A 26,425-nucleotide genomic window follows, 5' to 3' on the forward strand; every position below is an offset into this window, starting at 1 on the left:
TGATTTAACAGAGTTGTGGAAGTCCTGGATAATAGGATTAAGTTTTTTAGTAGTCGGGGTTTGCTTTCACTGGGTCGGTCTAAACTATTGTTGAACAAGCCAAGTGTTTGTAAAGACATTCGGGACCTCCGTGAAAGCTACGTAAGAGTTCCAGCAGATAAGGCTGTTAATACTTTTGCTGTGGTTTATAAAAAGTTTTATGAAGAGGTTTTACTAAGAGAGTTCAGCATTGATACAGTTACTTTCACTAGTATAGGAAATCGCACATATGTTCCTTGTCATAAGTGACTCCAAGATATTATCTCTGAGCATCACGAAGTTTCAGTTAATAAGTTCGGTATTAAATGGAAAGAGGTAAATCTATGTATTCCTTTGCTTTTCTGGATCCCTATGCTTCATAAGAACCCGTACAAGTATAGGTTTATAACGGGTGCCAGGCAGTGTTCCACAAAACAGTTATCCGTTATAGGTAAATCAGGCTTACAAGTTGTTAGGAAACAGTTCAGGAAATATTGTTTAACAATTGAGAAGAATTCTGCAATTAACACTTTCTGGAGCATTAATTCTTCTTTGGAGTTCTTAAATAGGATTAGATGCCTCAATATCAAGTAAGTTGAAGCTTTTGATTTTTCAACTTTACATAAAAATTTGGATTTAATAATAGTGAGGGATTCACTCTTCAAAGTAATTGACAAGGTTGTAAACTCTTTTAATTAGATGTTATATGTCAGGTTTGATGGAGCATTCTTTTGTAAAAAAAATAAATAAATACTTAAGTTTTCATTATTTTGAAAAGCAGAATTTTAAGGATGCTTTTAATTTAATTTTATTAAATACTTTTCTATATTTTTGTGGGATAATGTTTCAGTGGGTTAAGGGTACATTCCCATGGGGGGTAATTGCATCCCTCTACTCGTGGACATTTTTCTTATTTTCTGTGAATTTTCATTCATGCAGAAACTGATGGAGAAAAACATAGGATTCGCTAAAATACTATCTCATACATGTCGTTATATTGATGATATTTGTGTGGTTAACGATAATTTTTTTGATGAGCAGCTTCACAAGATTTATCCAGATAGCCTGATGACAAACAGAAGTGGCAATGATTGTACAGTTGCTCCATATCTGGATGTGTTGGTTAGAGTTGGACAGAATGGTGTTAGTACAAGTGTATATCATAAAGTTGATGATTTCAGTTTCCCTGTTGTTCTGTACACCTTTCCAGGTAGCAATGTACCAAGTAAAGTGGGTTAAATGTCTGTTCATCTGAACTACTTAGATTTGTAAGAAATTGTTCAGTAAAGGATGATTTTGTGGAACATGCTGAGAAGGTTTTCATCACATGGGATATTTGGTTGATTGTTTGATCAGGTCTTGTGAGAATGTTTGTGGAGACTGCATCGTTATCTTTGATTTAAGTTTGGTTGGTTTTCTTGTAAACAAGTTCTGATTGCATTGCATTTCATCTCTATTATAATACCAAGCTTGCACACTAAAAACTTGGCTCACCGTCACACGATCCCTATGAAATTGCTGTGGCACTTAGCGGACATGCCGACAATGTTTGGGAAGTCTTGGCGTTCCATAGTACCACTTGCATTTTGCACAATGCGTATTTTTGTCATTCCCCGTGTATGGTCTGTCGTCTGCTACCAGCTATGTTGTACTGCTTTCCCGTGCATGTGCACGGGTATCGCTAGTATAATATAATAATAATGAATTAATTATTTTCGTCTTGCAAATTCTTTAATTAATATTATTGATTTAACATATATATATATATATATATATATATATATATATATATATATATATATATATATATATATATATATATATATTGCAGAAGTTCCCACAAATGTGTTGAACTTACTTGTAAGTTGCTTTGCTTTCACCCTTCTGTCCACTTCATCTGAAACCAGCTTTTGGGCTTTAAGTCTGGAGACTGTACTGGCCATTCCATGATTTGAAGCCTACCGTCTTATTCTTTTCTTCTAAGGTAGTTCTGGCAGAGCCTGGAGGTATGTTTTGGGTCGTTATCTTGCTGTAGAATGAACCCCTGACCAACTAGGCGTAGACCAGAGGGTATTGCATGGTGCTGCAAAATGCTGTGGTAGCCCTTTTGTTTCAGAGTGGCAGTCACTCTGTGAAAGTCGCCGAATCTGAATCCTGAAAAAGAGCCCCAGATCATCACGCTTACTCCTCCATGTTTGACAGTTGGTGTCACACACTGAGGAACCATCCTTTCGCCAACTCGACGGCGTACAAAAACCCTGCGTGATTAACCTAAGATTTCAAATTTTGATTCATTGGTCCATAAGACCTTCTTCCAGTTTTCAATAGTCCACTGGCGGTGCTTCATGGCCCAGGCAAGCCTCTTTTTATTATTTTGCCATCTTAGCAATGGCTTTCTTACTGCCACTCGACCTGTCAAATCTGCAGCTTGAAGTTTTCTCTTCACAGTTGAAACTGAGACTTCCTTAATTTGACTAGTGTTAAGCAGTGCTTGAAGCTGCTGTCCTGTGAGCCACCTATCACGCAAGCTGTTGACTCTCAGAAACTTGTCTTGTGATTGTGTTGTGGCTTTGGTCGTAGGCGTAGCCAGCAGGTGAGCTGGCAACGAAGGTGGAACCAGCAGACAAGGGACGCTGAGCAGGAAAGACGACGACTTCAGCCCCGCGACCCGTCCTTTTATAGTCCCCATGGTGCGGGCAGGGGTGACGACCCGAAGCGATGTGTCATCACCCGAATTGGGCACTCTGGTTGGGCCCCGACCAGCAAACGGGCCGGCCACCATGACTGGAAGTGGCTCCACTTTACTTCCGCCCAAATGGTTCCAAGCTGCGGAATCGTCTCGCTCCGAGCCCCGTGACACGAATCGTCCTGCACCGAACTTCCGGGCCGTCCACAGCATCAGTGGTCAGTGCCGGTCAATGCACTGCCTGTCTGTAAGCCATGTGGCCCAAGCTGTACAGCATGCCTCTGTCGGGCGGAGAGGCGAGAGGACGCTCACCGTCCGCCGGAGACACCCATGGCCGTGGTCGTCAGCGAAGACTGACAGTAAGATGATATGGTAACACATGCGCACACCCGAACAAGATGTGTGCCACTCATGCCTGCTCTGTGTGCGATAATAAATTACCCCAGGGCTGCGCGTGGGTCCGCCGCCATTGAGCATGCGGTCATTCATCAAAAGTGGTGGTGTGCGTAGTGCCGGCCCTGATCTGTGCCAGGAATTGAGGGAAAAGACTGGATATAATTATTAGATGTCGGTTTAGGTTGAAGAAAAAGAAGAAGAAGATAGATATAAGTATTGAATGGAGATTTGGATTGAAGAAGAAGATAGATATAATTATTAGACTCAGAAATGAGTTGAAAAGAGTACGCCGCGTGCGTGCTGTAAGTTGTTAGTATTTGGTGTGTTGTTCCTTATATTTCCTCGGCACAGCATTCCTGCAGCACGTTGTGTGTTTGGGTGGAAATTACCGCTATGTGTCACATGTTCCATTCAGCGTGGGCGCTTGGTGTTTTGTTCCTTTTGGTCGTCTGTGAGGACGCATTCTCACAGCGAAGGGTGCTGCCATGGTTTTTACAGATGAGTGTTCGAGCGGAGTGCCTGCCGGCCTCGCGAGGACCCATTGCTTGGATTTACCTCGGGAATAGAGAAAAAAGAATAGGAATGAGTTTAGAGATATAATCAGACTTAACTATGAGATTCACACAACACACTATCCCATTTGTCCCATTAGACAAGAAGGAAGGGACTATCTGAATGCATATTCGTGAAATAACTGTTTGGGGACCACTGTATCTTTGATGCCATTGCCTTGGAGGGATGCGGTTCCCAGAACTGCAAATATATATACATATATATATATATATATATATATATATATATATATATATATATATATATATATATATATATATATATATATATAGACAGTATGCCTAGTTTTGCGAAATATATTCTGGATGCAATCTGCCCAATGGAGTACCTTCGCCACCCAAGACTTTGATTTCTATTCCCTTGTCAGGTGATATTTCCTTCCCAGAAGCCACAGTATTTTCCTCACATTCATGACACGACAACAATATCATCATTTATCCTTTTCTAGTCCTTCTGAAAGTTGGCACTTTCTGATTGCTTGCATGACAACCAATCACTGTGTTATTATATTAATGCAAGACTGGACTATGGAGCATTTCAATTTTACTACTGAGATACGATTCTGTCCCATGTTATAAGCCCGATGTTGGCTTAACGGTTAAGGGGGGTGGCTTAAGATATTAGGGTCTTGAGTTTGAACTCGTGTTGTGCTGTTAATTATCACCAGGTGGGTTGACTCAGCCTGTCATCCATCTGAGGTCGGCAAAATCATTACCAGCTTACTGGAAACACAGGGCATTGCATCAGTGGTGCAGCTACACTCCCATTAATGATGCAACTAGCAGCCGCAGGCTCTATATGAAATAATTATAATCATGTGCTATTTGCATTTTTATATCCAGTTCGTACTCTTTCCATAATTATTTCCAATACTGTGAAATCAACATTTTCATGGTTTTTTTGTTTTTACAATAGGCCTCAGCATGTTATGCAATATATATCTATATATATATATATATATATATATATATATATATATATATATATATATATATATATATATATATATATATATATATATATATATATATATATATATATATATATATATATATATATGTCACCACATGTCAATGTAAGTTTAAATCCTGGAATATAACACCATGACTAAACTTATCCTGCAAAGAACATTTATGAATTGGAATCCAAATATATCAGTTTGTTTTTAATATTAGTTATTTTACAGATATTTATTCTATTTTTTATTGCCTCTTCAACTTCCTCCCTAACTCGGGTTATCATTATTTTAACTTTCAAAAAGAGGACACTCTGCAGAGGGAAACTCAGAAAAAGAGGACACTTTTCAAGAGTTTCCTTTACGTATAGAGTATAGAGCAATCGTATCGGTAGTCTCATTAGGTGTTTTCCGGAGCTTGATTAATTTTGACTGCAAACCGTCATCCTTCCAGTCAAAATGCTGAGTTTTTACTGGAAATGTTGTGCTTGTCCGAGTCCACATGAAATTGTAAATCAATAGCATCTTTATTTGCCACAGAGACATATGTACCAACTTGACACGTCAAGCACTCGGCTTCCCATTCTTCTCGACCACTTCGAAAACATGGTAATTTTGTCTTTAGTTCTGCAGTGAATTTATACTTTCATTTTGGCATTGTAAACAGCTCTTGAAGAAAATCAAACAAGTGTGTATGGTACAGACTCAGAAAAGACACTGAATTGAGGACTCTGAGCACACCACTGGATTCTCTCTCACTGAGAGGTTAGACAGGAAGTGGACGCGTGAGTGTCGATGTTTGAACACGTCCATTATGTCATGACAGAGTAGTACAGAGTTTACCAAACTGGCCTCATCCAAACATTACTTAACCGCATTTTATCACCCGAAAGAAAATGTACGAAATCTATTTAACCATTTCAATACTGTAAAAGGGTATCCCAAATCTTAACATTTATCCTTTAGAAAATGCTAAACCAAAAAAAATGGGGAAATCCCAGACATTTTTAGATATTTTTTAAAAACCAGCCAGACAGAGATTTAAGGACAAAAATGAGGACATGTCCGACAAAAAACGGACGTATGGTAACCCTATCCCTAACCCTACATTGACTTCTTCTTAACTGTGACATTCAAGACAAGTATTTCACATGAAATTCAATAACCTTGAACAAATATTATATGAATCTCTATTCAGCAGACTTTTCTTGCTTTGATGAGCAAAACTTGCGTTGAAATCTGATATAAAATCTGTTTAAGCATAATACAGGAACTTCTATCTAACAACTGTGTCAATGTTTTGTTTTTGTCAATTTTATTGTTTTGTAGTTTGTAACACTTCTGTGCTTGCTCATACCCAGTCTGTGTTCCAGAACATGTGCATATAAAACAACTGTTTGCTTTTACCCCCCAGAGAACGACCAATAATTCCTTGCTGGCACAAATACCACAGATGGATACCAATTGTGAGAAGGAAATGTCCACATGTGGACCTAACAAGGTGGAACCCACGAGGGAATTACCATCTGCAATACAGATCAGCACTGAACCTATTGACTCGACAAATAAAAACAAAGAGTGGAACATGTTATTACCAAATAACATATTGGACAAAAAAGAAGAGGAAGTTGGAAAGAATGATTGTTCAAGAGAGGTTGTGGTTCAGCCAGAGGATGAAGAAGACAGCTTTGAAGAAAATAACCCAATGATTCCCCTGCCTGGTATAAAAAGGAAGAGTGAAGTGTACACTCCACTTCGATCCTTCGGTGAAACTTACAGGTTGGTGACTTTTCGTCTTTTCCAATATTAAATATAAAACTACATCAGCTGAATTCTTATAAGGTAAAAATGTATTTATGTGTTTGCAATGCCTACCTGCTTTTGTTTTGTCGGAAGAAAACATGAATTGAAAAGACAGTGAAATGCAGACATTCAAAAAGAAATAGGAATTGAAAGAAAATAATTTTCCCAATAAAAAAAGTAGAAGAAGATAGGAATTGAAAAGTATTAATAAGAGAAGAAAAGTGTTTTGACAGCATTCGTCCTCTTCTTCTTCCTCTTTCGGCTTGCTCCCGTTAGGGGTCGCCACAGCGGACCAACCATCTCCATTTCGCTCTATCCTCCACATCTTCCATTGACACTCCAACCACCCGCATGTCCGCCCTCACCGCATACATGAACCTCTTCTTTGGCCTTCTTCTTCTCTTCCTGCCTGGCGGCTCCATCTTCAACATCCTTTTCCCGATATACTCCGTTTCCCTCCTGTGCACATGTCCAAACCATCTCAATCTCGCCTCTCTCACTTTGTCTCCAAACCGTCCTACCTGCGCTGTCCCTCTACATTTTGACAGCATTCCATTATATATATATATATATATATATATATATATATATATATATATATATATATATATATATATATATATATATATATATATATACATATATATATATATATATATATATATATTTTTTTTTTCTGGAATTCAAAAGTGTTTTCATCAAGATCATTGTGATTATAAATATTATGATAACGAGATATAAGGGTGAAATATTGATATGGAATTATACTATACTAACCACTAGCAGGTTATGCTTACAGATTGTAAGCAATAACGAACCGTGCTTTCCGATTGTCTCAGGTAGTTCACCTGCATTTATTTTTTCATTTATTTATATTTTCATTTGTGGATGCTTTCCAATGGTTCTGTAATTTTTCCTGGTGCATCAGCTTCGATGTCCTTCAGCACGCAAAATTTCAGCTTTATACATCACCTGGAAGGTACCGATCTTTAATATCAGTCAGTCAGTGAATCAGCGAGTGAGTGGTTTGAATGAGTTTGAAACATCAGATACTGTCTCATGTATGAGGCAGAACACACAGGATGGGTATTCATTCAACACCTTGTAATGTGCGTCCTCGCCCAAGAACAAGTGAACAGTGATTGGCCGAATTGAGCCATTTGGCACAATTCTCCCAGCTTGCATGCTTTCCCAACAGTTCCTGTTGATGCTAACAGTTCAATGGCAGAGAAAAGATAGATGTCTCCACACTAATAAACAGCAGTTAAAGGATAATGAAAATTATGGTAATCAATAAGCACAAAACTATTTCATAAGTTCTACAGGGATGATGACTTTGGCACAATTTGTGATGGACGCCTGACAAGATGACCAAAAATGGAGTACTGCTCTCTAATCTGGGCTGGCTCCCCTGCCTCACTGCTTGATCAGCTTGACACCATGAAAACCAAGGCTTTTAAGATTATTGGAATCTCCCATGATGAGGCTGTCTATGAGCCAATCACTTCGCACATCACATCACAGGCAGGTCAGTGGTCTCTCTGCCTTCTGCCACCTCCTTTCTGGTCTTGCACCCTCTTCTCTTTCGGTGCTTTGGCCCTCTCGCCCCTGGCTCCTGCAAGGCACACATGGTCCACCCTCAACCCCCTCCTGGTGAAACTCCCCAAATCCAGGATCACTGCTCACCTCCATTCATTTGTTCCTCTTTTTCTTACTGGCTGTGGAACCAACTTCCACATCCTCTTCAATCTCATTCTTCCCTCCTGGTCTTCAACACAGCTGTTCACCACCATCTCAGATCATCCCCAATCCAAGACCATGATCTTTTCTATCCTCATTCAATCCCCCCCCCCCAAGCCCTTTCCCTACAAAATTTCCCGTTTTTTCTTTCCTGAGAGTTTCCTTATGTATCAATCCTATCACCTTATGTATCCTCTCCTGAACCCCCCCATGCCCCCCCATTTCCTCCTCACACTCATTATTTTCTACAAGTCTCTTTCTATCTTGTCATTCAACTCAGCTGTTGGTTGTGCCTCCTCTCTCTTTCTACTGTTCCTTTTGTCTGTTGTGTCCTGATCTGTTCAGTGTTCTGGCTCTTCTGCGAGCCTCGACTCTGTATGCAAAAAAATGCCAAACTCAAAAACTTCAGGTTTCGAAGCACCAACCATCTCAGATCACGCCCATCCAAAACCGTCTTTTAACTAACCTCGAAAACTCACTCCCCACCCATGCCAATCCATCCTCCTTCCAAATTTCCAGTTTTTCCTCCTGAGAGTTTCTTTCTGTATCCATCTTGTCCATTGGAAGCATCCTCTTCTGCCCCCCCCCAATTCCTCCCGACACCCACTTTTTGTCCAAGTCCCCGTCTATCTTGGCCTTCGGCTCTGCTGTTGGTGTCCCTCCCTACCTCCTCTCTCTGCTGTTCATTTTGTCCTGTTGTGTCTTGATCTATTCAGTGTACGAGTACTAGCTCTTCCACGAGCTTCAACAATGTATACAAAAACAAAACTTTTTGAGATATCCTGTTCACACACAAACAGACAGACAGGTGTGAAAACATAACTTCCACCCACCTGACCTGGTGGAGGTAACGAGAAAGGACATGCAAACGTTGGTGTAATTCATTGATTTGCAGAAAAAAAACATGTTAAACTCGAAAGGCACTTGGTGGAGCAAAATGAGCGAAATGAGCGAAAAACATAGAGCGAAATGAGATATTGTGCTTTATATCGGTTTAGCCCTTTCTTTCAATGGTGAAGATTCACTGAAAAAAATTATCAGATCTGGATCCGGATCTTCACAAAAATCTAATCATTTCGTCCTTGTCACACACTGAACCTGCCCACACAATTTCATTTAGATCCGTCCACAACTTTTTGAGATATCCTGCAGACAAACAAACAGACAGACAAACAGACAGAAAGGGGTGAAAACATAACCTCCTTCACCTTTAGTGGCAGAGGTAATAACAAAATCGACAAACCAACATACTTGAAATATCTTCGATTTTGCAAGTAACAGAGTAAAAACTGAGAATTCCCTTCCTTTGGCACCCAGCAATGACATCATGCATCACCTGGATATGGAATTGGGAAGGAGCGGTGTGCAGTGAATTTGGAAAAGTTTACAGCTGTTGCTAACACTTGTTTGCATGTGAACATTGTCCATCGGAATGACTTTAATCCTCTCTTGTAGGAGAAAGAAATGTGTACTGTGATGGACGTTTAGGGAGGCCTTCCAATTGAACAATTTTTTGCAGCTTGTTGAAGCATTGCTATAAGATTGGTATATATTCGGTATTTCCTCCAATTTTTTCCAATACGTGTTTCATTTGTCTTCTCTGGATTCACATAATAAAGGTTTGTTGAAAGTTTGATGAAAAAATCTGAAATTACAAAAACAAAGTTGATATTCTAAGGTCTGCCACCTTTTGGGTGGTAGGAGGAATCGATCTGTTTAATATAAATGTTGAACAGTTTTTGAAATATCGCGTACACACGCCAAGTTACTGAGATAGTTGTCACGGCAACATAATTCAGCCAATCCCAGCCGTGATCTCGTAAGGTGGACAAAATGTAATGAGGAATAGATATCTGCAGTATGAAAGTTAAATGTTCAACGTTTTTTTTAAATATCATGCACACAAAAGTACGTGGACAGATGATCGGTCATGGATGGATGATCAGTCGGTCGGACGGAGTTCATTTTAATATGCCCATCTCTGACGTCGTCGGGGGGGGGGGGGCTGGTGACGAAAATTGTCCAGATTGCAAACCCCCAAAAATATTCTGCCCAAATCGATGGAACCTTTAGCAATGCCTTCGACTTAATCTACACTTTGTCTCTGCACACTCTGGGTTGTGACAATGAATCATGGAATGGTGGCTTCTCTCCAGAAGAAAGTGAATGAATGAAACTTAAGCCAGTGATACAATGCTGAGAGTGTTGCATTTACATGGATGCTCACCAAGGAAGGTGGCACTGCTCACCTACAGTATCTTAGAATGGAAGTGGAATGAGAATGTGGATATACATTCATGGGACATTAATGATGGAGTCGGCCTTTTGGTGCTATATCAGCACCACAGTAATCCAATCTATCAGCTTACTGACCTCATTTCACTGGTGGGAGGAAGGGGGAAGAGGGTGAGAAATGGGGAGGTGAAGAGTAGGGCACGTAAAGGGACATCTCACCGGGTTGTGTATATAAATACATGAGTTGTACGATACTCTCTTCAGAGCAGTAGTCAGGACAGGAATTTTGAATCTCACCCTGGTGCCAGCAATAGCTCGCCTACTCTTCACGAAGGACAACTTTAACGTACAACTTGTGTCGACAGACAGGATGCCCAGTGTAACGTCTTTCCGAAAGACGGCACACACACACACACACACACACACACGCACACGCACACGTACACACACACACACGCACACGCACACGCACACGCACACGCACACGTACACACACACACACACACTATCGGAAATAAAATAATGGAGACACATAGGATATGCACAAATAATGAGTAATTGATACACAAAGCATTATTACATATATTATACAAAAACAAAATTAATCCGTTATACAGTGCCAATTATCAGTTGGTATGTGCGCCTTTTACTCTATGGGGAGCACAACACCTTGGTTTTCATACACCAATAATTCCGATCAGAGATTGCCTCGTAGAAGTCCAATAAATTAGGTAAAGATGAGCTAACTGTACTAAACCCATGCTGACTACACCTTTAATTAGTTTTAATTTATCAAAACCGTTCCCCATCTGATCTCCATTTAACATCAATAACATATTCTCCAAAACTAAAGGTAGAGACTAACAGTTGTTGCACTCTCTGATTCCACTCTGGATCATTTCTTAAATAATGGTGTTCTAATTTTTACTTTGTAATCCTCTGGTTCCTGTTTTGACTCAATGAACTGTTGAAGATATCTGCCAACACTATGTTTATCTGCTCTGCCACCTCCCTCAATACTCTTAGATACATATAGCATGTGGCTGATGAGCTTTATCTTCTCTTAGCTTGACTAGTTGTTTCTTAACTGTATCCACTCCTACCTGGAACTTCTCTCAAAGCCCTTCCTCATCTCTGAGATACATTCTTTCAGCTGCTGATATGTTCCATTGACTTAAGATCTCCAAAGTCTCAGGCTTTTTCCAACAAGGTTTATATTCTGCTACCCACCACTTCATGGTCTGTTCTTTCTCCCCTTCTAAGTTTTACTATCGCTGCCAACACTTTGTTGTGACCTTTTTCTTACAATTCATTAATAAAATCGGTTTTTTTATTCACATCATTTATTAGCCCACACGTGCAAAGCGAAAAGCGGGGTCAAGCAATTTGGTTCACTTCATTTGTCTGTCTGCAGACGTTGATCTATGATCAAGGAACTATTTATTTTCAATTGAATTTTATATTTTGAATAATGTACATCATGAATCGGAACACCAACCTGCAGTACTTTGGCTCTGAATTTGCTAAATTGTATGCAATCTCGTCCCGATCGCACACGCGCAGAGAGGAGTAAGGTAATTGTTTTAGTCTGTCTACCTGTCTGGCAGTCAAAGAAAATTGAAAATAATTCTAAACAGGAAATTTACTGTTTTTAAAGACATCATAAAGGACTCAAACAACAAGCACGAATAACTAATGTAATGTGTTAAATAGGGTGGTGCAAAGGACGGTGCATCAACCGTGGTAAACTTGCAAAAAAACCACTTTATTTTCTACAGCCTTTAAAGTCTTTATTATATTTCTAATAAATTATACATTTGAACATGGTCGAACACAAATCGCCTTGTTGACATTTCCAAAAACCTCCGGTTTAACAGTACTTGGACAAGAGATTACACGTTTTTACACCATCTCGACCAATGAAATCTGCCGCTCGCGTTCTCAACGTTGGAGAGTGGGGGAATCGTTTTGATAAATTAAAACTAATTAAAGGTGTAGTCAGCATGGGTTTAGTACAGTTAGCTCATGTTTACCTAATTTATTGGACTTCTACGAGGCAATCTCTGATCGGAATTATTGGAGCATGAAAACCAAGGTGTTGTGCTCCCCATAGAGTAAAAGGCGCACATACCAACTGATAATTGGCACTGTATAACGGATTCATTTTGTTTTTGTATAATATATGTAATAATGCTTTGTGTATCAATTGCTCATTATTTGTGCATATCCTATGTGTCTCCATTATTTTATTTCCGATAGTGTGTGTGTGTGTATGTGTATGTGTATGTGTATGTGTATGTGTGTGTGTGCGTGTGTGTGTGCGTGTGTGTGTGTGTGTGTGTGTGTGTGTGTGCGTGTGTGTGTGCGTGTGTGTGTGTGTGTGTGTGTGTGTGTGTGTGTGTGTGTGTGTGTGTGTGCGCCGTCCTTCGGATAGACGTTACACTGGGCATCCTGTCTGTCGGCATTAGTTGTACGTTAAAGTTGTCCTTCGTGAAGAGTAGGCGAGCTATTGTTGGCACCATGGCGAGATTCAAAATTCCTGTCCTGACTACTGCTCTGAAGAGAGTATCGTACAACTCATGTATTTATATACACAACCCAGTGAGATGTCCCTTTGCCTGCCCTACTCTTCACCTCCCTATTTCTCACCCTCTTCAACCTGCCTGCAGTCTTCCCCCTTCCTCCCACCAGTGAAATGAGGTCAGTAAGCTGATAGATTGGATTACTGTGGTGCTGATATAGCACCAAAAGGCCGACTCCATCATTAATGTCCCATGAATGTATATCCACATTCTCATTCCACTTCCATTCTAAGATAATGTAGGTGAGCAGTGCCACCTTCCTTGGTGAGCATCCATATAAATGCAACACTCTCAGCATTGTATCACTGGCTTAAGTTTCATTCATTCACTTTCTTCTGGAGAGAAGCCACCATTCCATGATTCCATTGTCACAACCCAGAGTGTGCAGAGACAAAGTGTAGATTAAGTCGAAGGCATTGCTAAAGGTTCCATCGATTTGGGCAGAATATTTTTTGGGGTTTGCAATCTGGACAATTTTCGTCACCCCCCCCCCCCCCCGACGACGTCAGAGATGGGCATATTAAAATGAACTCCATCCGACCGACTGATCATCCATCTATGACCGATCTTCTGTCCACGTACCTTTGTGTGCATGATATTTCAAAAAAAACGTTGAACATTTAACTTTCATACTGCAGATTGTTGGCGATTCCCCATTACATTTTGTCCACCTTATTAGATCACGGCTGGGATTGGATGAATTGTGTTGCCGTGGCAACTAACTCAGTAACTTGGCGTGTGTACGCGATATTTCAAAAACTGTTCAACATTTATATTACACAGATCGATTCCTCCTACCACCCAAAAGGTGGGGGGACCTTGGAATATCAACTCATTGTTTTTGTAATTTCAGATTTTTTCATCAAACTTTCAACAAACCTTTATTATGTGAATCCAGAGAAGACAAATGAAAGATGTATTGGAAAAAATTGGAGGAAATACCGAATATATACCAATCTTATAGCAATGCTTCAACAAGCGGCAATAAATTGTTCAATTGGAAGGCCTCCCTAAACGTCCATCACAGTACACATTTCTTTCTCCTACAAGACAGGATTAAAGTCATTCCGATGGACAATGTTCACATGCAAACAAGTGTTAGCAACAGCTGTAAACTTTTCCGAATCATTGTACACCGCTCCTTCCCAATTCCATATCCAGGTGATGCATGATGTCATTGCCGGGTGCCAAAGGAAGGGAGTACTCATTTTTTACTCTGTTACTTGCAAAATCGAAGATATTTCAAGTATATTGGTTTGTCGATTTTGTTTATTACCTTCGCCACCGAAGGTGAAGGAGGTTATGTTTTCACCCCTTTCTGTCTGTTTGTTTGTTTGTCTGTTTGTTTGTGTGTTTGTTTGTGTGCAGGATATCTCAAAAAGTTGTGGACGGATCTAAATGAAATTGTGTGGGCAGGTTCAGTGTGTGACAAGGACGAAATGATTAAATTTTTGTGAAGATCCGGATCCAGATATGATAATATTTTTCAGTGATTCTTCACCATTGAGAGAAAGGGCTAAACCGATATAAAGCACAATATCTCATTTCGCTCTATGTGCTCTACCAAGTGCCTTTTGAGTTTAACATGTTTTTTTTTCTGCAAATCAATGAATTACACCAACGTTTGCATGTCCTTTCTCGTTACCTCCACCAGGTAAGGTGGGTGGAAGTTATGTTTTCACACCTGTCTGTCTGTTTCTTTGTGTTTGAACAGGATATCTCAAAAAGTTTTTTTTTTTTTTGTATACATTGTTGAAGCTCGTGGAAGAGCTAGTACTCGTACACTGAATAGATCAAGACACAACAGGACAAAATGAACAGCAGAGAGAGGAGGTAGGGAGGGACACCAACAGCAGAGCCGAAGGCCAAGATAGAGGGGGACTTGGACAAAAAGTGGGTGTGGGGAGGAATTGGGGGGGGGGGCAGAAGAGAATGCTTCCAATGGACAAGATGGATACAGAAAGAAACTCTCAGGAGGAAAAACTGGAAATTTGGAAGGAGGATGGATTGGGGTGGGGGGGAGTGAGTTTTCGAGGTTAGTTAAAAGACGGTTTTGGATGGGCGTGATCTGAGATATGTGGTGCTTCGAAACCTGAAGTTTTTGAGTTTGGCATTTTTTTGCATACAGAGTCGAGGCTCGCAGAAGAGCCAGAACACTGAACAGATCAGGACACAACAGACAAAAGGAACAGTAGAAAGAGAGAGGAGGCGCAACCAACAGCTGAGTTGAATGACAAGATAGAAAGAGACTTGTAGAAAATAATGAGTGTGAGGAGGAAATGGGGGGCATGGGGGGGGTTCAGGAGAGGATACATGAGGTGATAGGATTGATACATAAGGAAACTCTCAGGAAAGAAAAAACGGGAAATTTTGGAGGGAAAGGGCTTGGGGGGGGGATTTAATGAGGATAGAAAAGATCATGGTCTTGGATTGGGGATGATCTGAGATGGTGGTGAACAGCTGTGTTGAAGACCAGGAGGGAAGAATGAGATTGAAGAGGATGTGGAAGTTGGTTCCACAGCCAGTAAGAAAAAGAGGAACAAATGAGTGGAGGTGAGCAGTGATCCTGGATTTGGGGAGTTTCACCAGGAGGGGGTTGAGGGTGGATGTGTGTGCCTTGCAGAAGCCAGAGGGGAAAGGGACAAAGCACGGAAAGAAAAGAGGGTGCAAGACCAGAAAGGAGGAGGAGAGAAGATTGTGACCATACTCTGTGCATAGCGTTGGTGCTGCTTAAGCAGTCTGCTTGGCTCTTGACACAATCCTGGACAGGTCACCACTCCAACACAGTATACCAGCATCCTGGCACTCATTTTGCCAACCTCGGAAGGATGACAGGCCGAGTTAACCCCACCTGGTATTTATTCAACAGCTGAGCGGGATTTGAACACTGGACCCAAGGATCCAAAGCCCGCCACTCTAACCATTAAGCCAACACCAGGCATAGAAAGGAGGCGGTGTCACTATAAGAACAAGAGACCACAGACCTGTCTGCAATGGCGTAGTGATGGACCCATAGACACAGCGTCATCGGTTGTGGATGGATTCGGACGACATTTGGTGAAGTGGTTGGATGTTTGACAAGGACGAAATGATTATATTTTGGTGAAGATCATGATCTGGATATGAGAATTGTTAAAAAATTTTTAAGTGATTCTTCATCATTGAGTGAGAAGGCCAAAAATGACATTTCGCATGGTATCTCAAAAAGTTGTGAACTTATGACAAAACATGGTGGTTGAGTTGGGTACATGTCAACAACAAGCCGATTCTATTTTGGTTAAGGTCTCGATCCAGATCCAGCCTATCAGTGAGATATAGAATGTAAACTGTTCAGCCTGAAGGAGGTATGCACTCTACTGAGTGCCGTTCTCGTTGATTCTGTTTTGGCCACATCTCCAAAGTCGTTGAGTTTGAAGAAAGACTGCATTCCTTCAAAGGATATTGTTACGTTGTTTTTTACTAGATATTCTGATGCCATATTTGGTCAAATACAGGGTGTTTTAAAAGGAATGTTGCAACTTTAAATGTTTATTTACAAAGAAACAGAAACCTCAGGAATGTGAACTAAACATTTCTTGAAAGCTTATGACATGGTGTTTCTATCACTGATTGCTATTGCAGTAAGTCACTGCTATAGTTCGGAAGAGGACAAGGTCTGAAATTGGCATTTACGCAAAATCCTTGTAATTGATGTTCTCAATGTGTGACCCTCCACGGTTCAGACAGGAATTGATCCTGACTCTAAAGTTCTGTCCAACTTTCCTGTAGGTCTCGTGTAGCACTGCCTGTAGGTAGTCTGACACCTCCTGCTTCAGATCATAGAGTGTGGCAGGGTGGTTTGTGTGGACAGAGCCCTTGGCAGACCCCAGAAACAGTAGTCCAGAGGATTCAAGTATGGGCTGTAAGGTGCTCAGTCATCAGTGGTATCCTAGGCAATGAGGCAGTTTCTGAAAAGCTGCCACAGGAAAGTGATGGTGTCACCAGCTGTATGCGGGGGTGCCCCATCTTGCATATACCAGGTCATGCTGAGCTGGTTTGGGGTGACCTTTTTGGCGAGATCATTGTGGAAATTCTGGAAAATGGCCCAGTAGTGCTCACAATTGATCGTCACCGTCCTGCTATTGTCATTCTCAAACCCGTAAGGCCCGAGTGTTCCCCATCTGGCATTGCAGGGGCAGAAGCATGTGACCTTAGGCCCTTTGAAGTACCTCTCAGTGATCTCCTCAGGTGGTTCTGCCTACCAGAAAATGTTGTGGTTGTTGATTGCATCGTTCAAGTGGAAATGGGCTTCCTCACTGAACCAGAGCAGGTTGATCCAATTTGGGTACCACTCCATCCTGTCACTGAGCCAATTGCACATATCAAGTCTCCTTCTCATGTTATCTTGACTCCGTTTATGCCTAATAGAGATGATGTATGGGAAAAGTTTCAGTTCCTTAGTGAGGATAGACAGACTGATATTGGTTTGATACCGACCTCCCAAGAGCACCTGCGGTGGGACTTCTTGGGACTGTCCACTGCAGAATCGCACATGGCATCGATGTTGGCTCTTGGTTACTGATGCTGGCCTGCCACTGTTGGCCTTGCTCTGGTTGTGCACTGTACACTTGTGCTCAAAATGTTTCACAATACGTTGAATGGCACAATTTGTGGGCCCATCACGTGTTCTGAGGTCGTATTCCTGGCAGAACCTCCGGCAGGTGTCTACATATGATTTAGTCTCGTACCAAAGAGCCACCACTTTGGTCTTCTGCTTCACTGTCAATGGCATAGTTGAGCTATGGAGTGAGAAATCCCAGGGAACAAATACCACGATAACCCACCAAACCCTGAAAAAGAAAACGGTGCAGGTCAAAAAACAAATAAATGTCATGAAGTCAAAGTTTTATCAATCTTTTTGAAACACCCTGGACATAGGAATAATATGTGACTTAAATCATACAAAACAGAGGGGGTGGGGCGGGAGGAGGCAGGACATGGGAGAAGGGGGTAGTGGGCAGGGAGAAGGGGGAGAGAGAGGAGGGAAGGGAGAGTGAGGGTTAGGGAACAGTTTAGTTTATTCAATCCCTTCAATCCCGCCCCACCTCCCTTCCAGACTCCCACCCCACCATCCCTCTCTTTGGAGCTCCCTCCCTCCTGGTATTTGGTATCTGTAATTAAGCTATCTACACCACTGATGCAGTGTTTCCATAGGATAGGAATTTTGAATTTGGTCAGGGTATCAGTACACAATGGCCAAATCTTTTCAAAAAGTTCCATGACTCCTTCGGCATCTATTAGCCAAGCGTGAGCAGACAGGACAGGCAGATTAACATCCCCTTTGAAGGATGGAATACTTAATGGTGCAATGATTTGAGTGTAGGGAACTAGACCAACAGTTTATAGCGGGCTCCAATTCTGAAGGGGAATTGAACACAGATTTTTCAGCTCAAAGTATCTTTACTCCGTGCACAAAGAGCAAAGCGGGGTGAAGCAATTGGTTCCCTTTGTCTATCTACAGACGTCAGGCTATAATGGAGAAACTCCTTAATTTAAATGGAATGTTATATTTCAAATACTGTAGAACACAAATTGGAATATGAATCGGAACACAAACCCACAGCTAAGCAGTACTATGGCTCTGAATTTGGCAAATTGTACAGAATGTTGTCCCAATTGCGCATGCACAGAGAGAAGTAAGGTAATTGTTTTACTCTGTCTGCCTGTCTGGCAGTCAAACAAAATTTAATGTCATTCCAAACAGGAAACTTGCTGATTTGAGGGATGTCATAAAGGACACAAACAACAGGCACGAAGAACTAATGTAACATGTTAGACAAGGTGGTGTGTAAGACAATGGGTGTACACTTCCGAAAAACGTATTTTTTTCAACAGCCTTTAAAATCTTTATTTTATTTCAATTAAATTATATACTTGAACACCAGAGAACACAAATTGCCTTCTTCGGACTACCATAAACCTCCAGTTTACCAGTACTTAGACAAAATATTACACCATTTATGCCATCCCGACCAATCAAATTTGCTGCTTGTGCTCTCAGCTTTGGTGAATATCGAGATTCAGACAAAATCGAGTCTCATGGTAAATATAGATTGTGCTCCGAAACGCAATCAGCAATAGTTGAAATGACCCTAACCATGTACATTTTCTCAAGACTGCGTGGGGTAAGGTGTTCTACGAACTCTCGAGTTTCAGCAGGTAAAGAAGAGTTATTCAGCTGAAAAGAGAATTAAATATGTACCTACTTAAAGGAATAGTAAAACGACACATATAGCTGCAGAGAGTGGGTACATGAACACATTTTGTAATGCTTCCTGCATTCAGTTATCATGAACCTGGTTTATCATTCTCCTCCTCCTCCTCTTTTGTATGCAGTACATGTCTGCAAGTAGCATCATTGGCTCAGGGCACAGCTGTGCTGCTGATGCAATACCCCAATTACCAGTAGGCTGGTACTCATTTCACCAACCTCAGAAGGATGACAAGCTGAGTCAACCCCACCTGGTGTTAATTCAATGGTAAAAAGGGCTCAAACTCAGGACCCTAAGATCCCAAGCCAGCTACCCTCACCACTAAGCCAACACCAGGCTTGTTTATCATTCTGATCGACTGTCCTTATCAGTCTGTATTACCTTTTCTGTGAAAATTTATATTTTAAATACCACTCCATCCCCTAATGATTGTGGGCAAAGAACTCTCTCTCTCACTCCTTGTTCATGTTTGTGTGCTTTTGGAAGGAATACTGGGTTAGGAATGTCATGCAAGTGTGATAAACCAATTTTTTTTTGTTTGTTTTATCTCCATCTTGGTTTTCTTGATCTTATTTTTATCACAGGGTGCTGCTCAAAGAGAAAAAGCAAGCAAATGTTTCCATAGATATTCCCTCGTCAGAATTGCTCAATAACATTGAGTTTGCGGAGGTGGAAAACAGTTTCCAGTGAGTATTGTTCATCACTTTCACTCGGTATCGTTTAATTAGATGTTCGGTTTCAAAGAGGCTTTGAGGCTGATCGTCTGCAGACAAAGACAATACAAATCAGAGATGTGTCGAAATCATGAGTAAATCAGGTAACGGTCAAACTATGTATAAAAGGTATAAATCTAAAATAATGTTCTTTTAAAATAAGAATAGTCCACAATGTGATCATGTTTATGGTAATTGCACAATTTACTTTATATTTTCTCGGAAATTGGTCAAAATCAAATCCAGAAGTTGGTCAAAATCAAAAATCAAATTAAATCTCCAATTTTGGAAAAATTGGTCAAAATCAAATCAGATCCACAATTTATTTGTTAAACTTGAAAAAATCTTTGATCCCCTGTATAGAGCATTTTGAACTGTCTACAAAAGATGCAAATCATCCTAAAATACGCAATTTCATGTCTGACTGTCTGACTGCGATACATCCAGTCGTTATTTAAACAATCTCAACCCAACTGAACAAGAGGATTAAGGGTCGTATGATGGAGGTTGTAGCGACTTCATTTCCCCTTCCCCACCCCTTCCCAAGGGAATTTTTCCATCTTGGGAAAAATCCATGTTAAGCTGTATATCCGCATTAAGATCACTAGTACAGGCCCGTAGGTGCGTGCCCGTAGGTGAGTGCCAGTATGTGCAGCCTCTCTCTCTCTCTCTCTCTCTCTCTCTCTCTCTCTCTCTCTCTCTCTCTCTCTCTCTCTCTCTCTCTCTCTCTCTCTCTCTCTCTCTCTCTCTCTCTCTCTCTCTCTCTCTCTCTCTCTCTCTCTCTCTCTCTCTCTCACCTCGAAAAGGCACATCCGCGGGTCCCCAGCAATATTCCTGGCAAGTTTCAATCGTGCAAAATAAAAAATAAATAAATAAATAAACATTCATTGTGACGTCATTTGTGATGTCATAGCACCGTGTCTTGTCATTGGTGGACAGATAAATGGCCGTAACTTGGGAACCACTTATCCGATTAATATCAAACCTTGAAAAGCACATCCGCGGGGCCCCGGCAATATTCCTGGCAAGTTTCAATCAGGTCGGACCATCGATTGTGCAAAAAAAAAAAAATAATAATAATAAATAAACAACCATTAATTGTGACGTCATTCGTGATGTCATAGCACCGTGTCTTGTCATTGGTCGACAGATAAATGGCCGTAACTTGGGAAACGCTCATCCGATCAATATCAAACCTTGAAAAGGCACATCCGCGGGTCTCCAGCAATATTCCCGGCAAGTTTCAATCCGATCGGGCTAGCGGTCGTCGAGAAACGGTGGTCGCAGACAGACAGACAGACACACAGACAAACAGAGATTGCTGGAATTATAGATAGATAGCTAATTGTGGCATTTTTCCAAGGCCGCCTCTAATCACAAAAGTAATCACAACACCAATGATAATCACATAATATTAATGTTATTACAAAACAATAAGACTAATATCCCCCTTCCCAAAGGCGTTTTTCCTCCATGGACAAATGCTGTATTATATTAATGTGTACTAGTACGGGCCCGTAGGGTCGTGCCAGTATGTGCAGCCCTCTCTCGCCCCCTCTCTCTCTCGCCCCCTCTCTCTCGCCCCCCTCTCTTGCCCCCCACTCTCCTGCCCATCTCTCTTGCCCCCCTCTCTCACCCCCTCTCTCTCTCCCCTCTCTCGCCCCTCTCTCTCTCTACCCTCCTCTCTTGCCCCCTCTCTCTCGCCCCCACTCTCATCCCCCCTCTCCCGTCCCCCTCTTTCGCAGATATTGGTCGACAGATAAATGGCCGTAACTTGGGAACCGCTCGTCCGATTAATATCAAACCTCGAAAAGGCATATCCGCGGGTCCCCAGCAATATTCCTGGCAAGTTTCAATCAGATCGGACCGTCAATCGTGCAAAAAGAAAAAAATAAATAAATAAACATTCATTATGACATCATTCGTGATGTCATAGCACCGTGTCTTGTCATTGGTCGACAGATAAATGGCCATAACTTGGAAACCGCTTGTCCGATTAATATCAAACCTTGAAAAGGCACATCCGCGGGTCCCCAGCAATATTCCTGGCAAGTTTCAATCAGATCAAAACGTCAATCGTGCAAAACAAAATAAATAAATAAACATTTCTCTCACCCCCCCTCTCTCCCTCCCCTCTCTCACCCCCCTCTCTTGCCCCCTCTCCCCCCTCTTTCCCCCTCCTCTCCCCCCTCCTCTCCCCCCATCTTTCCCCCTCTCTCCCCCTCCTCTCACCCCTCTCTGTAAATGTATTCACAAATGTATTCAGAAAAAACAAATAAATTAACAATTGTGACGTCATTCGTGATGTCATAGCACCATGTCTTGTCATTGGTGGACAGATAAATGGCCATAACTTGGGAACCACTTATCCGATTAATATCAAACCTTGAAAAGCACATCCGCGGGGCCCCGGCAATATTCCTGGCAAGTTTCAATCAGGTCGGACCATCGATTGTGCAAAAAAAAAAAAAATAATAATAATAAATAAACAACCATTAATTGTGACGTCATTCGTGATGTCATAGCACCGTGTCTTGTCATTGGTCGACAGATAAATGGCCGTAACTTGGGAAACGCTCATCCGATCAATATCAAACCTTGAAAAGGCACATCCGCGGGTCTCCAGCAATATTCCCGGCAAGTTTCAATCCGATCGGGCTAGCGGTCGTCGAGAAACGGTGGTCGCAGACAGACAGACAGACACACAGACAAACAGAGATTGCTGGAATTATAGATAGATAGCTAATTGTGGCATTTTTCCAAGGCCGCCTCTAATCACAAAAGTAATCACAACACCAATGATAATCACATAATATTAATGTTATTACAAAACAATAAGACTAATATCCCCCTTCCCAAAGGCGTTTTTCCTCCATGGACAAATGCTGTATTATATTAATGTGTACTAGTACGGGCCCGTAGGGTCGTGCCAGTATGTGCAGCCCTCTCTCGCCCCCTCTCTCTCTCGCCCCTCTCTCTCGCCCCCCTCTCTTGCCCCCCACTCTCATCCCCTCTCTCTTGCCCCCCTCTCTCGCCCCCTCTCTCTCTCCCCTCTCTCGCCCCCTCTCTCTCTACCCTCCTCTCTTGCCCCCCTCTCTCTCGCCCCCAGTCTCATCCCCCCTCTCCCGTCCCCCTCTTTCGCAGATATTGGTCGACAGATAAATGGCCGTAACTTGGGAACCGCTCGTCCGATTAATATCAAACCTCGAAAAGGCATATCCGCGGGTCCCCAGCAATATTCCTGGCAAGTTTCAATCAGATCGGACCGTCAATCGTGCAAAAAGAAAAAAATAAATAAATAAACATTCATTATGACATCATTCGTGATGTCATAGCACCGTGTCTTGTCATTGGTCGACAGATAAATGGCCATAACTTGGAAACCGCTTGTCCGATTAATATCAAACCTTGAAAAGGCACATCCGCGGGTCCCCAGCAATATTCCTGGCAAGTTTCAATCAGATCAAAACGTCAATCGTGCAAAACAAAATAAATAAATAAACATTTCTCTCACCCCCCCTCTCTCCCTCCCCTCTCTCACCCCCTCTCTTGCCCCCTCTCCCCCCTCTTTCCCCCTCCTCTCCCCCCTCCTCTCCCCCCATCTTTCCCCCCCTCTCTCCCCCTCCTCTCACCCCTCTCTGTAAATGTATTCACAAATGTATTCAGAAAAAACAAATAAATTAACAATTGTGACGTCATTCGTGATGTCATAGCACCATGTCTTGTCATTGGTGGACAGATAAATGGCCATAACTTGGGAACCGCTTATCCGATTAATATCAAACCTCGAAAAGGCACATCCATGGGTCCCCAGCAATATTCCTGGCAAGTTTCAATCAGATCGGACCGTCAATCGTGCAAAAAAAAAAAAGATAAAAAATAAATAAACATTAATTGTGACGTCATTCGTGATGTCATAGCACCGTGTCTTGTCATTGGTCGACAGATAAATGGCCGTAACTTGGGAACGACTCGTCCGATTGACATCAAACCTCGAAAAGGCACATCTGCGGGTCTCTGGTAATATTCCTGGCAAGTTTCAATCCGATCGGGCCAGCGGTCGTCGAGAAACGGCAGTCGCAGACAAACAGACACACACACACACACACACACACACACACACACACACACACACACACACACACACATTGCTGGAATTATAGATAGATAAATAGCTTATCGTCGCGTTTCGTGGGGCACCCCTACTGGAAGTAAAAAAATACTATAAACCACAAACATGTATGATTACCTTTTTAGGTCATCTCGTTAGAGATGACCTAATAAAACCAGTCTCGATGTCCATCCGTCCGTACGTACGTCAAAAAAAATTTGCCCGATCTTGATGAAACTTGGTATGTAGGTCGGGGTCGATGAGTGATGCACGACGGTATGACTTTTGACACGATTGAAGGTCAAGGTCAAGGTCAAGGCCACTCCAAATTTGCGAAATCGTCCATTTTCAAAATCTACCTCCTCCGCCGTTTATGATCCGATCTTCGAAATTCCTTCGGATTCTGATAATATGGAACAATATATAAATTTGGTTGGGCCGGTTTTTTTTAATTTGTCCTGGTTATCGAGTCACGTGTCTTCAAAGTTGGAAAAATCGTCGATGTGATACGGTCAGAAAAAATTCGCCTGATCTTGATGAAACTTGGTATGTAGGTAGGGGTCGATAAGTGATCGACGAGGGTATGACTTTTGACACGATTGAAGGTCAATGTCAAGGTCACCGATGTTGTAAACTTGTCAAATCATCCATTGTCAAAATATCATCTGCCATTTATGACTCAGAAATGCGGTTTGATTTCTGAGGTCCGGTTTCTATCCTTTTGAAGACACATTGATCATAAATGTTGCAAATCAACCATTTTCAAAATCTATCTCCGGATAACTCAGAAATGTAGTTTGATTTCTGAGGTTTTCTATCCTTTTTGCTCCCGGGCTTTCGTCTGTACGTTGAACCAAAAGACAAGACGACATTGAAGCCATTCTCAGCCGATCAGAGATCCACATCTACAGAACTTCAGAGATGACCGTCACCCCCAACCAGGGGTAATTTTTAAACAGTCGCTACTGCTGTTTAACATGAAACTGAAAGGGAGGAAGCCCGACGTTCTTGAGGCATTGGATGCTTATCGCGTCTCCCACAGAATAACGGTCCTGAGCATAGATCTACTATAATCTATATACCCCAGAAAGGACAATAACATGACCCTTCCAACTGCCCCTACAGTGAAAATGTGTAGGGAGCAGGTGTACTCGTTGTATAACTACAATCAAATAATTTAAGGCCTTGTGACACAGTTTGACATGCTTTTGTACAATATAAACAACACCCTCTGTAACCCACGGCACAAGTGTGACAGCATCAGCAGAACCCTACATTATGAATAATCGGTATTTTTTAATAGGATGTTATCAGACAGGTCATTGTGGTTTCTAACGCAGATGTCTGTTGACTGAGTCATTTACCCACACATTGACTATACTCAGGAGCGCATGTATTATCGCTGCTTCACTAAACAATGCAACATGTACACCACACTATTTACCAGATCAATATAAGAGTACAGTAACATCTTAACGAAGGCATCACCAGGACCCAGATTGCCTCTGGAAGTAATGTCACTTCCCCCGAGCTCGGCGGCTGTGTTTGTCTAACGTCAACTCCGGTGTTGTCTCATGTATGCCTGTATGGTTACATGATTTGTGTTGTGACTCCTGCATGAACCTTAGATGATGTAAAAAATAAAATTAACAATAAGTACAACTAATCTTTAATTAATTATATTTTGATATTCTAATTTTGGAAATATTTGAGATTTTATTTTGTTGAGGCATGTTGGTGTACTCAGTACTCATCCAAAATACCTTGAACAATCAGAACCCATTTCTCATTTTCCAATTCAATAAGTTTATTGAAAGCTGTTCTTTCAATATGTGATAAAGATGATTGATTACAATGCCTTTCACTGCTTTATAACTACAGTATGAGTTAATACTAATATTTTTAAATCCATGAATCAAGTCATCTGAAAAATGCACAAGATCTGCACCACTGTTTGTGAGTTTGGTGACGCATGGCATGTGATTGTGTTATTTGCTGAAGAATAATCTTCTGGGGTTCACACGGACAAATAGCTTCAATCGATGGCCAGCTTCAGGCAGGTGTGTCTTATGAGCATTTTTTTTCTCTGAATTAAGGTCATTGGTACTGGAGATTGGCTCTTACCGGTCCTTCCTCTGACATTCAATTGCATCAACTTTAAAATCCTTGAAGGACACTGAAAAGTCGAATAATAATTATAAAATTCTCATTCAGAGTGATTCCATGAGTGAAATGTTGAGACACTGAAAAGTGGTTTGAATCCCAGCCCAGCCATAAACTGTCATCCTGGTGTTTTACAGGCAGGGTGATTCTTCAATGCGTGCGCCGTCCCTCGGATTGACGTTAAACTGGGCGGCCTGTC

At 41.6% G+C, this 26,425-nt stretch overlaps 1 protein-coding gene across 3 annotated transcripts in view; it reads left to right on the top strand.

Moving 5' to 3' along the window:
- Positions 1–26,425, top strand: part of PLEKHS1 (pleckstrin homology domain containing S1) — a 62,484-nt gene that overhangs the window by 18,455 nt on the left and 17,604 nt on the right. For 2 of the 3 annotated variants that reach the window (XM_085897679.1, XM_085897686.1), the window contains exons 6-8: positions 5,169–5,237; positions 6,043–6,407; positions 19,824–19,925. In XM_085897679.1, coding sequence (XP_085753805.1) covers positions 5,169–5,237; positions 6,043–6,407; positions 19,824–19,925 — 536 coding nt within the window. The remainder of the gene's footprint in view (positions 1–5,168; positions 5,238–6,042; positions 6,408–19,823; positions 19,926–26,425) is intronic. The other variant, XM_085897696.1, reaches the window with a different exon arrangement.

This window comes from Eptatretus burgeri, chromosome 1 (assembly GCF_056783735.1).
Source record: "Eptatretus burgeri isolate ZD-2024b chromosome 1, Ebu_testis_v1, whole genome shotgun sequence".
NCBI lineage: Eukaryota > Metazoa > Chordata > Myxini > Myxiniformes > Myxinidae > Eptatretus > Eptatretus burgeri.